The 13,465-nt window shown below is 34.3% G+C and overlaps 1 protein-coding gene across 2 annotated transcripts in view; it reads right to left on the bottom strand.

Moving 5' to 3' along the window:
• The window catches only part of LAMA2 (laminin, alpha 2), a 489,259-nt gene that overhangs the window by 170,188 nt on the left and 305,606 nt on the right, over positions 1 to 13,465 (bottom strand). For both annotated transcript variants that reach the window (XM_004673842.1, XM_004673843.1), the window contains exons 19-21: positions 9,449 to 9,660; positions 7,452 to 7,558; positions 2,436 to 2,616 (exon numbers count right to left, since the gene is read on the bottom strand). In XM_004673842.1, coding sequence (XP_004673899.1) covers positions 2,436 to 2,616; positions 7,452 to 7,558; positions 9,449 to 9,660 — 500 coding nt within the window. The remainder of the gene's footprint in view (positions 1 to 2,435; positions 2,617 to 7,451; positions 7,559 to 9,448; positions 9,661 to 13,465) is intronic.

Genomic DNA, 13,465 nt, shown 5'->3' with positions numbered 1-13,465 from the left:
AAAAAAAAAGTGCATATGCACAAGTTTATACAGTTTAAAGCCATATTGTTCAAGGATTTACTTTAGATAGGTGGATAGATGGATGGATGGACGGATGGTTAGACAGATACACAATTTTGAGCTTTATTTACCACTGCCTCACTTCTTTTTAATAGATTATTCATTTTGTTCATGTGATGTGACATATAAAGAGTAAAAATTCATTTCTACTTATTGCACTTTCTCAATGAAAGCAAAAAACAACAACAATAACAAAAAAGGCCTACAAATTCACTCAAGACAAAGAATGTATGCAACTTATTAGTAATAGCTGACACAGCTACAGAGTACATTTTAGTGAAGCATTTCATATCAAAGAAGAGAAATGAAGAGAAGCTTTTTTCATCAAGTTCTTCGATGAAAAAAGAAGTCTAATGCTATAAGAAACCTTTAAATTAACTAAATGGTGATCAAATGTTTTAGTGGAATTCATTTAGGATATCAGATTAAGTTCACTTGTTAAGAGATCACAATTATTGTTCATAATATTCTATGCAAGCTGTGAAAATGTTCAGCAGAATACTTGCTAGAGAATAAACACTCATAAATGTTAGCTGTTGTTTTTGTTATTATTGTTGCTATTGTTAATTCGAAGTCAAAGTTTCATTTTATATATGTACCACTTTTTTAGGAAGAGAAAAGAGCTCACATCAGTTTAAATTTATGTGCTAAAATATATCTTAGGAAATTCAAATCATTACTTGCAAAAATAAATACTCTAAGTAGTATTCTTCAATGGATTGTAACACTGAATATAAGGAAGACTTGAGTAATTAGTTTTACTCTAATTACTCCAACAAGTTGTTAACTACAATTGATATTACTAATAAAGAAAGAATGATAATAATGATGACAATAAACACATAGCAATTATGTGCAAGGCATTACTCTAAATATTTTACAGCAACTTCCTCAACTAATTCTTACAAACCCCCTGTGAAATAGATGCCATTGTTTTTCTGATTTGATAAACGAATTGTGCAAAGGGACAGCAAGTTCAGATCACTCAGCCGAGATGGATAAATAGTCACTGGTAGGTTTACTAAACATGTCTAGACTCTGTAGTAAGTTGAGTTCTCAATCAACCATAACACTGTACTGCTCACTTTGGGCTTGTTTTCTGTTTTACTTTTGCAGTTAGAATACTATGAATATGCATTTTTAAAGTGTTATCACAATTTTATAATTTTAAATAATGTTTTCGGTCTTATCTATAATTTGTGGTAGTGGTTATACTTGAATGTAAAATACCATTTCATTAATTCATATTAAGTGAAAATATTTATGAAACACAGTATGTTTTATAATGTGGTTTTATAATTTTTTAGTAGATACAATATTGGTTTGCAGGTCACGTAATGATCCTTTGAAGGTGTACAAATATAACACTTAGAATATTTTTAATGATTTCATTTATGATAAAAATTATATATTAGTTAAGAATATTGTGTTTAAAAAATTTAATCATCATTCCTCATTTCTCACATAAGTTTGCTACAATAGCCAATGCTAATAGCTTAAAATTGTACCACTTATGTATCAAAGTGTTGACAGTGTAGGAATTCAATGCTGAATTAGTGAGTTTAGGTAAGTCAGGGTAATAGTCAAACCAGGGATTGTTGGGTAAAGGTTGATTACAAATTAGTGGCATACAAATCAAAGCTAATGTTCAATTTTTTATTTCACTTGAGATGTGCACATCCTGTTTTCCTTAATTCAGAGTTGGTGGAAAGGCTGTACTAGGACCCTGCTTGAGAGAATCACGGTATGGAATGTTTACCTGCATTTTCCCTTAAACTAACACATATCCAGCATTAATCTGTTTTTTGTTTTCCCTCAGAACATCACCATTTTCAAGGCACCTAAAAGTAAATGAAAACATATTTTTGAACCAAAAAAAGAAAAAAAAAGATTAATTTCCCTGATCCTATACCAATATTTCAAAAAGCAAAAGAAAAATTGAACTCTGTTAGCTTGGGAGTCAAATTTAAACTAAGATAACGTTGGCACCAACAAAATTGAACAGCTGACTTTCAAACTGCAGTAGCTTTTGCGTGACTGACTCAGAGAAGGTCACACACAAGGAGGGACACACAGAACTGGGGCACCTGATGGATTTTTATTCAGTAATTACACCTTGTTATACAGCGAGCAGGGTCTCAAGTTGCAATGAATTTGCTTCGTTTGTTAGTTTAAAAATTAATAAACATTATTTATACATTAAATATTTTGTTTCATATATTTGTTTTCAAAATGTTTTTCATTTCCTCTCTGGGAACCCTGATGAAAAACATGTATGGAAAAACATGTATAGAGAGAATGAATACACAGGATTGTGTTATTTACAGGCCTGCAAAAACAGAGAATGAATACATAGAACTGGCTTATTTACAGACCTGTGCATCCTCCTTCTTGGAAGTTAAAATAGCCATGGGCACAGCGGTCACATTTCTTTCCTGTGACTCCGGGCTGGCACCAACACTGACCATTCTCATCACAGTCAAATGATTTAGACCCGAAAGAATTGCAGTTGCAGGGAGCACACCCTCTTCCTGATTGCAGGCCAAACGTTTCAGGCTGACATGGAAAAGAGAATATTTGAATTTAAATCAATTAACTCATTATGGGAAAAGATACACAATTATCAAAAGACCAAGTGAGCAAAGAGCCTATGAGTTGTCAAAATTCACTATTATGAGAATTGGGTTGTCACTTAATTGAATGGACATTTTTTTTATGCTACCCAAAGTGAAAAGTTCAATTACTTTGAAATTTCATCAAGGTTAATGGTAAAGTAGATCACTACTACTCAGTTTTTATGTTTCCAGCTTTTCTTATAATTCCTAATAAGCTAACACCAATGTGAAAATAAGCTATGGCTAAGGACTTCTATTTTATTTGAAAATTTTAGTTGCTTTACTCCTAACAATCTGAATTGATTACTTTCAGATAATATGAAAATTTTCTACTTAGTAAAATGCTTTCAACATGATTGAGGATCAACCTAAAATCAAAATATATCTTATTTTCTCTATTAATTGACATAATTTTTAACCCCTATTATATAAATCTCACCATTACTGTAGAGCTTACATTATGATTGTAATTTTACAGGTCAAGCCTACAATGATAAAATAACTGATATGTCAAACATCCAGACTCTTGTGTTTATTTTGACAAGTGAAATTGATTTCTAAAACACAAAACAAAAACCAGAGTCAGCAGTGGGAAGAAAGTGTCTTCTCTGACAAGTTATTCAAATGCACATCTCTTTGCTATTTATAACAAATACCACTTTGTGGTCAACTTTCTCCCTTTGACTGACCTTTTATCAGGCCTAGAGGAGTGGCTATGCTAGAAAATGCTGAGGTCAAAAATCACTCCTTCTAAACAATGAAAAGCACATATCTGACTTGAAGTATTTGAGGGTTGACTATTTAAATAGGAAGTATGACACACTATTATGATATTTTAATCTGGAAAGTTCATCTCAGTAATTAACTCCTTCTAAAACCCATTTCTATTTTGGAAAATCAGGCTTAATAATTAAGTGTTGGTAAAAATAAATCTTGCTATTTAATTTGAGTCACCCAAAGAGAAATGAATAATCCTTAATTATATATTCGTTATTATTATTAACAGTATTAAAAAAATAAGTTCTAAAAACAAAGTACACTGAAAATTAGTCTTCTAAAATGATTGTAACTAATAATAGTTTTGCTTTATAAATATAATGTGGGTTGATTGAGTTTAATAATCATTTTGATCTTTATATTAACTGCCTACTTTACTACTAGTTTTAATTCAGATTTTATTACTTGATTAAAGAGGAGAGGATGTAACAGCTTTAACAGCATGATTTAAAAATTAAATTATATAAATAAAAATTAAAACAATATTTGTATTCATAAAAGCAGTTCAATGTACAAGTCTCGATTCTGGCATAGACAAATAATAAGAAATAGAAGAAATGCTGAAGTCTGAGCATGCCCATTACAGTATTAAGTGTCTGCTTAAATTTTCAATGTTAAAAAGTTCAATTAAATTATGATGCATCCATGCTATTAAATTATATGCAATCATTAAAAAACACAACACAAAATTATACATAATTATGATTCTAATACAACCGTAATGTCACACATACTGCTTAGACATACACACATAAAAGGATTAAATCATAATATAAGAAAAAATTATCTGGATCATAGGACTACTACTTTATATTCATCTTTATTTCCTAAATTTTCTTGATTTAGAAGTCTGTAGACAGTACCTTGTCTTCATTTTATTTCTAATTTTTTTTCTTGCACTTAGCATAGATATATACATGTATATATCATATAAACTTTAATGGATAAGTCAAAACATTAAATGAACTTTCAAATCTGTTATTATAAAGCAGTTCCAAGTTGATTATATAAAGAAGAAATTTTTCATATGTAGTATAGTTTTAAAAGTTAATTTATATATAAAAAAACCCTACCCAATCTCAGCAATATAATTTTCATACATTTGATGTTCAAAATTTATTTCAGAAGCCAGGGAAAGCCCCTGAGGTAACAAATTTAAGGTGTAAACTTTCCTAGTCCATAATCAAAATTAATAAGGTAAAACAAAAATGGGAGAGAATGACTACATAGTCTCAGTAGGGAGTGTGGTGAGCTACTGTAAAGTATTTTCACTTTGCAGTAATAATATTAGCCAGGAAGTATTCCAAAACCTTTACACAAATGAATTCACTTAACAATTAAGACAGTCCTGGGAGATAGTTATTATCACTCCTTTTTACAGAGCAGTGAAACTGAGAAACAAAAGGTCAGTGTTTGTCAAAGGTCACTATCCAGGCAAGAGTCAGAATTCCAAATCAGCTAGTGTGGCATCATTTCTGCACTCTTAACTCACACATCATGCAGAAGAAGAAAAATGGTCTCAGGCAAAACACTGTAAACCAATTCTGTGGGTTACATGGGGGATGGGCATGAAATCAGGGTTGAATTTCTACAAAATATTTGGAGGCATTTTAATCATGTGCTGCCCCTTTTTCTTACTTTAACTGTACTTTTAAAGCAATTTCAAAGATTTGTTTTTGAAAAACAATCTAGTTTAAAGACATTGCTTAATAACAATATTAATAATAGGAATAACACCTAACATTTAAGAATTCTCTGATTCATATATTATGCATTACTCTCATGACAACTTGGAACCAGATATGGAAGTGCTTGCATAAGGAATCCCTGCAAGAGAACCTGCAGGTGGGGGCGGTGGATGGCAGGACTATCAGTTTCCATTCTTTCGAATCCATTGGAAAACTCATACCAGGTCTAGATTCCTCCACTCAATGACTGGCCATAATAATCTACTACAACCCCACAACCTCCCTCTCCAATGGAAGATTATTCAAATGGATAAATTTTGCTTGTGCACTTCCCAATGACCTGGCCATAAGTCTGGGATTTTGGCAGCACAGAACTTTTCTACCCAATCTTTCCTTGCTTCTGTATTTTCACATAGTCAAATCTGCTTTGCAGATTTCTCATACTAAGTTCTTTCTTTCTTCACCCTTCATAGGCACTTCCTTCGGTACATTTCCCAGCATTTCCCTATTGTTGTTGTCTATTGCCTAGTCTATAGGCCAATTAAATGCAAATCCTATGAAGTTGGTTCCACTACAGATGAAGAAGCTGAATTACAGAAAGATGTAAAGAACTTTTTTACAGCTAGGAAGTAATAAAGCTGGGATTTATTGGAGGCCAATTCATATCAGAAGTAGTTCTCTTAAAATATCCAAGAAATATAATCATAATTTTCCCTCTCTTCTTTACTTTTTACTTTACGCTCATCATCTTCTATCCTTACTTCAACTCTCCTAAGACTCTGATTGTAGACTAGCAAATCTTGCTTCTTGTTACTTTGCAATGTGGTCATCAAATTATTCTTTCCTCTCCCTTGCCTTCCTCCCTTTACATCTTCTTGCCTCCCAACATTTTTTTTTTCCCTAAAGACTTGCTGTAGAAAATAAGTTTGTATGGTGTGAAAAAAGTTCCTTGCACATTTGAGCAAAATTAGGATATAGGCATGTAATAAAACCATTAATTGTGACAAGAAATGTCAGCCAAATGTCAGGTCAGTGGATTGGATTTTCATGGGCAAATTGTTTTCTTTGTTTTTCATTTATTTGTTCATTTGAAAAAGTGAGTTTGCTTCAAATGATGTCCAAGTTTCCTTCCACTTTGAAGATTATAGCTTCCTACAAATAAACTTTGTTTGTTTTCTACCTAAGCATGGCTGTTTGAAAATTTAATGAATGTTTGAACTCGAATACACTTTTCAAAGCATATGGATAGTTGTTTTTGAAAAGCCAAGGCTTCAATCAACAATTGTCTAATTTTGGCAGTTGCAATTTGCACAATTAGTGATCGTTATTTGGTAAAATGCCACCCGGGAAGATCAGCTGCTTCACACAGGACACAACATGCAGAAGCATGAGCCATGCAGCGCCTCTGGGATTACCGGAGACGCAGGTCGATAGGCTCCCCGGGGGCACCCACTGGAGCTGGTGAAACCCCACCTCTGTGGCGACCCCAGCACACGTTGCGCTTTCCGTGGTGGCTCCTCCTGCCGGTGCACCTGCCTGCCGAGGTTGCACTGTTTCCCTATGAAACCTGATTCACAGACACATCTTCCTGTAGTGTCACACTGTGGTGACACTGAGCCAACGGGATGGCAGTCACATGCCACACAGAAACGCTTCTCTGGGTCCCACCACATATTGAGCTTGAAAAGCCAACAGAAAAATAAAATAAAGCAAACACACAAAAGAAAGAGCATATAATATTGTTCAAGAGATAGAAACATGATAATCTTCACACTTCCTGCAGAAAAGCCAGTTGGTTATCTGAGAAATGTTAGCTTCTTCTTTAGAGTCTTTATTATCTGCTTTTATTACTATTTTTAGCAACAATGATGTATCTAAAAATTATCTTGATTAGCTTTTCCACTGAAAATATTTGTCAAATAGGGTGCTTGTTTAACTTTTGAACAATGAAGTTAGAACAAAGAGTTGGCTAAAAACAAAGGTCTGACACTATTCTGCCAAAACTTAAAGAGAAAGGAAAGAGTACTTTTTTCTCTACAGACTGAAATTAAATGTGCATGCTATTTGTTTCAGAAGTAGCCAAATGATAGTATTACACAAATTCATTGCCAAGAAAAAGTGAACTGAAGATTAAATGTTAGTACACAGGACATTTTGTTCTACTTGGGAAATCACTTCATTAATTACATAACTTTACATAGAGAATTAGGTAACCCTGGACCTGTCTTTCAATACACTAAGGTATATGTCACTGACAGCTAATGAACATTTTCAAGGGAAAGCAATTCATTAATCAGCAGCTCCTCCTTACCTTACATTCATCACACCGCCATCCTTGCACGTTGGGTTTGCATTCACACTGGCCTGTCTTCGTGTGGCAAACCTCAGAAAAAGAACCATTAACATTACAGCGACAGGCTGCAAAGAGAAGAGAGATCTGATAATAAAAGCAAAAGCAAAGGCAACAAAGGTCAAAAAATAAATAAAGGTGGGACTACATCAAACTACGAGCTTCTGTCCATCACAGGAAAGCATTACAAAAGGGAAATGCAGGCTCTCCCTGGTGGTGCAGTGGGGTTAAAGCACCACATTATGAAGCTCTCCAAAGCCACTGCAGCACAAGTTCGATCCCAGGTCAGGGAGCTGACCCACATGGTGCGGCAGACCTCTCCTAACCCGCCCGCTGCTCCCCTCAGCAGTGTACTTTCTGGATCTGCCTGTTCTGCTCCCCACTCTGTTTCTGGTGAATCCTCTCATCCACCAGCATCCCTCTGGCATGTACCCCAGTTTCTGTATGCATAAATAAATAAATCTTTTGAAACAAACAAGCAAACAAACAAACAAAAAAAACGGGAAATGCATTCTACTGAGTGATACATAATGCGTATAAGTATGTATGCATCACATAATTGATGGGGGACTAATATTCAAAATACATAAAGAACTCATGCAATACAATAACAAGAAAACAAACCAATTAAAAATTGGCAGACTGGAAGAGAGACGTTTTTTCAAAGAAGACACAGACGGCAAACAGGTATATAGGAAAAGGGGCTTAACATTACTTGTCGTCGTGGAAATGCAAATCAAAACCACAATAAGAACACCTCATACATGTTAGAATGGCTATTATCAAAAAGAAAAGAATTACCTGATATGGAATAGGCTGGATTGTGATAGCACCGGAGCTTTGGTGGAAGGTGAGTGACTCAAGTGCATATAGGATATATGAAGTTACACCCCTTAAATCATACAGTTATATAAGTGATTTATAAATCAATTATAACTAAAAAAATGGAAATAAATGTATACTGCTCCTCTTTCAAACTTACAAGGTAAAAGACCCATTTCTTATTGAACTAGGGTGCCTGACCAAGACCTAGGTGTTTACAGAGGCTACGTTTCTAGTGGTTTCCATAGTTTTGCAGGTCCTGAGACCCAGCTAAGTGATTGAATATTATTTTACATACAAAGTTGGCAGAAATAACTATTGGGTTGGTGTCATAATCTGCTCTTCTTTGCCTAAAGTTTTTGGCAACAGATGAAGCTGACAATGGCAGTGGGAAGCACTTGAGTTCTCACAGGCGCTCATATTGCACTTGATTTTCCACATTAAGATCTCCCTTGTATATTATATCACAACTCACACAAAATATTTATTAATTCTATGCAGCACTGAATAACACAGTTAAGAAGGGCAAGGAATATACTAATATGGATCAAGCATTACAATGCTTAGCTGTGTGGAAAGAAAACACAGAACCAGCATTCTGAATAGTCCTGAGGTAAAGATTAGTCACTCACAAATCACAAATCCAGTGTGTAAAAATATTGACAGAATTTTATACTTATTATGAAATGCAAGGATGGAAAAGTTCACATATCAAGCAAAGCAGCATAACACCAGCTAACACATACAAATGAATAATAAGGTCAGATAAATTTACTTCACAGAAATGATTAGACTAAAGAAAAATAGTAAAGGATAAATAGGACTTTCTTAATTCCCAAACTTTTTTACTATTATAGATATTAAGTTTATTTTAAAATCTTCCACAAAGATTTTAAAGCAAAAATATGTGTATCATTTAAAAACAAGGACACCTCAACAATGCATCAATTTTCCAAGGGTTTACTCTCAGTACAAATAAATATTTCAGAATGTTCATACTCTGTGTAGATGCTGTGCATCTATCATACATGTATTGCATTTAATTTCCTACTCTCCTTTCCTCACTCAGGGACTCATCAGCTACTTTGGGTGCAATGCATCAATTCTGTCAGGGGCATCAATAGTTCAGGACTTACGCTGACAGTTCTTTGCATCAACTGCGTCTCCAAAATATCCATCAGCACAGAGCTCACAGTACTGGCCTGTTGTACCTGGCTTACATATCAGACAGGAGCCAGACAAGCTGTCACAGCTGCCAGGAATGGAGAAGTCAAGGTTGTCATTGCATTGGCACGGCTGACATGATCCTCCAGGTACAGAAGGTTGTCCAAAATAGCCTTCTGCACACCTAAGGCAGAAAATTGCATCAGTGAGTAGTTGGTAGGAACTCATGAAAACCTTTGGGAGCAATGCTTATTTATTTTTTAAGCTATCTCATTCCATGGATGATAAGCTGTCCTTTTAAGTGCTTCTTTTCTCAAATGCAAGGTGATTAAAAAATGTTTTTCTACAACTACAGTGTAGATGCAAGATGAAATGCTGCCAGCCCAACCAGTAATTAGATTTCAGCCAGAAAATAATAATAAAAAAAACTTGTCACTGGCACTGAAGATGAGACCAAATCATAATAAGAAATATGCTGCTGGCTTTTGAGAGGAATACAAGTCCACGCAGAAAGACTTTGTACTACAACACATCACATGTTTCTACTCCAGTTGGTTGTTTACTGTACAAATATGTATGGTTCACATTTTTAAACTGTTCTTGCAGCATGCACTTGTTATGGGGATACAGGCTCACAAGAAAATTCAGCAGTGTGTGTTCAGTGTTTATTAAATAGAAAAAAGGGAGTCTAAATGTTCTTATTATTTGATTGGTAGCTTTGGATACCTCTGCATTCATAAAGGGGTTTGTGTGCATTTATATGTCCATACAGAGGCATATTTCCATTCAAGAGTCTTTACTGAGAAGCAGCTATACTTGTATATGATGGCAACATGCCACAAGGTGATGCTTAACTGTGCCCACATATTATATCAGCTAGCTTCCAGGGTCTTCCTTACAAATATTTAAACATCATTTTACAGATTAGTGAAAAAAAATGGAAAGTTATTTATTAACATAGAATAGCAGGGAAGATTTAAAATATTATATTATCAATTTTTCCTATATCCTCTGTTACATTTAAAATACTACAATGTTATAGATTTTTTGATACACAGATACACCTTAATGGGTAGCAAGGATTTCTATCTTGTTTATTTCAGGTACATGGTCTCATGCTTCCTATGGAGAAACAAAACAGGACATCAAAAGTCTTTTAGTCCAGTTAATTATTTGTGCCATATCAGCAAAATAAAATATCTTGTACAACATGGTTCAAAATCAAAAGAGTACAATGAGGGAGAAGAAAATGTGCATACTGCATTGTATTATGTTTACCTCGTCACAGATATGTCAGTCATTGTCAGAGAAATGGTTTCTGCCAGATGAAATAGAAATGGCTTAAATCCATCAGATGAGGATTTTTAATAGTATTATGATTATGGAAGAACGTCATCTACTTGGTGAGATACATTGATTATTCTAAGCTTCCTAGAAGATTTATAGATGGCAGATTAATCATTTTTTTTAATGTGGCGGTTATTAGTTTTAATTATAACCATAAATATTTTACAAATCTTGAAAGAAATTGTATAAATATTGATTGGAATACTGTTGCTTACATATTTGGTTATTAATTCTCTTTTATGAAATAAAAGAACAACCTTGCAGTGCATAAAATTCCCTACTATTCCTTCAGGAGTGATGTTCAATAAAGATGAGAATTTTTTTAAACTTTAACCTGATTTTCCTCCCTATTTGGCAGTCAAGAGCTTATAATCACATCCACATATAACCACATTTCATTTTGTTTACTATTAAGAGTGACTGCACCACTAACATAAAATACAATGATCATTACCACAGCCAACAAAACCCCATTATTTTAGCTCACATTCCTCAAAATGACTTGCTGTTGTCAGGAGAGATGGCATTATATAATGAGAACTGGAAATTTTTCTTAACATAGATACCACATAATGAGTCCAACATTTTCTCATAATTAAAAAAATAAACTGCAGGCCATAATGAAACTGTAGATAAAGAGAATATCTGAAGAGGCAAAATCTCTACTTTTTTATTGTAAGGACATGTAATAAAAACTTATTGAATATATATAATAGATAATACATTTGTCACTTTATTTCAAGTATGCATCCAAATTTTATTACTGGTAAATATATGGGCATGATATGTATGTGTGCTTCTCTACAGAGAGACGTATTCTTAGGAACTTACACATATGTTTCTAGAGAAATTAGATTATAATTTTATAGGGTCGTTGAATACAAAACTACCAAGCTTGTCATTTTAATGATAATAATAGTGTTTTATAAAGTTAGATTTGCCTAATTAAAATCAGTGTAAATCAGAGATTTCAGACTTCTACTGAAAGCTTTCTTGCATAGTTAACCTCATTTGAAATTTGAAGTCTTTTTATTTTCATATGTGAGGCAAAAATGTTAACAGATCCTAGAGATGAACATCTTTACATAATAAAGTCACATTGTTAATTTTTTATCAAATGTAAGTCCAACAATTCAGAGAGACCCTTTATATATATTTAGAGAGAAGAGGATTTGGAAAGAAACATAAATGAGATGAAGAAAGCAACATTGGAGGGAATTTTAATTCATTCTGTTTCATCGTTTTTAGCAACTTTTGGCTAAAATCTATGGCTATGTATTCCCATGATTTATAAACTAAAAGCAACACTTCATTCTCTATGTTTTCCTTTCCCATTCTTCCTCCAGACAAACGTGTACTGAATACTTTTACGTGACATAAATTAAACCACAGTCTTCATACTTCAGTCCAAGGAAAAGAAAAATACATTTCAAAATGTGTCAGTGAACTACTAGAGCTATGCTAATGGTGTTATGGAATTCAGAAAAGGGCAACCATCTCAGAATAGGATTAATCAGGGACGGGATTGATTGTGCTGGTAGAGCTGAATTTGAAGAGCTGCGCATGGTTAACCCTGGGCAGGGAGTGGAAAGGCTGCATGCAGTCTTCCCACAGAAGGCACAACACTCGCAAAGGTACAGAGGAGAGCACCTGCAACAGTGCTATAATCTTCTAACTCCCATTTGACATAGGCTGAGATGGTTTATTAATCATATGGTGCCTTTCTGCAAAGCTCTGTGAACATACATAGAAAAATGGAGAGACGGTAAGCAGAACGGAATACATGCACACCACATGGTAGGTGCACTGGCAAGAAGAGTGTACAGTGAATTCAGAATCTCAATCTACCCCTTTGCTGAGGATCTTTATGTGGACTACATACTGTGCAACCACAGGTGGTTTCAAGGTGGCCCTTTAAACCCTCTCTTAGAGTTGCAGCTTAGAGAATGTTATTTCCAAGTTGGTGCAACTGTCATCTCAGGTGTATTTCTTACATTTATCCAGTACTCAAAGAGACCCAGACTTGGATAGAAACTCTCACCACCAGCATCATGATCAGAATTAAAGTCTCACATCTCTGAAGCAAAGAATATCTATAACCACTATGAAAAGCTGGATGGAGATTCCTCAGGCTTCTAAAAATGGAGCTACCACATTGGAGCTAGCAATTCCGAGGGATCTACCCAAGGAACACAAAAACACCCCTATGTTTATTGCAGCACTACTTACAATAACAAAAACCTGGGAATAATCCAAATCCTTAAAATTAGATGACTGGATCAAGAAGATGTGGTATATTTTCACAATGGAATACTACTCAGCAATGAAAAAAGATAAACTCATGTCATTCACATCAACATGGATGGAGCAAGAAGGGATCATGCTCAGTGAAATAAGTCAGAAGGAAAAAGAAAAATATAAGATGAGTTCACTTATAAGGAATAGAGAGAACCAAATAAGACAGTGAAAAAAAAAACTGCATTATTATTACAATACAAAACACAACAAAGAAAAAGAAAAACAAACAGACAATTATAAACCAGAGATATCCTATAGGGCAGGGGTAGAGAGAGGGGTGGGAAAGAGGGAGGGAGGAATGTGGGGAACTGTGGTGATGCTGTATGGGCAAATTGTGGGAAGGG

The sequence above is a fragment of the Condylura cristata genome, unplaced genomic scaffold (assembly GCF_000260355.1).
Source record: "Condylura cristata isolate star-nosed mole 26May11 unplaced genomic scaffold, ConCri1.0 scaffold00001, whole genome shotgun sequence".
Classification (NCBI taxonomy): Eukaryota; Metazoa; Chordata; class Mammalia; order Eulipotyphla; family Talpidae; genus Condylura; species Condylura cristata.
Note: the sequence above shows the minus strand (reverse complement) of the source record. Positions and strands in the feature narration are given on the sequence as shown.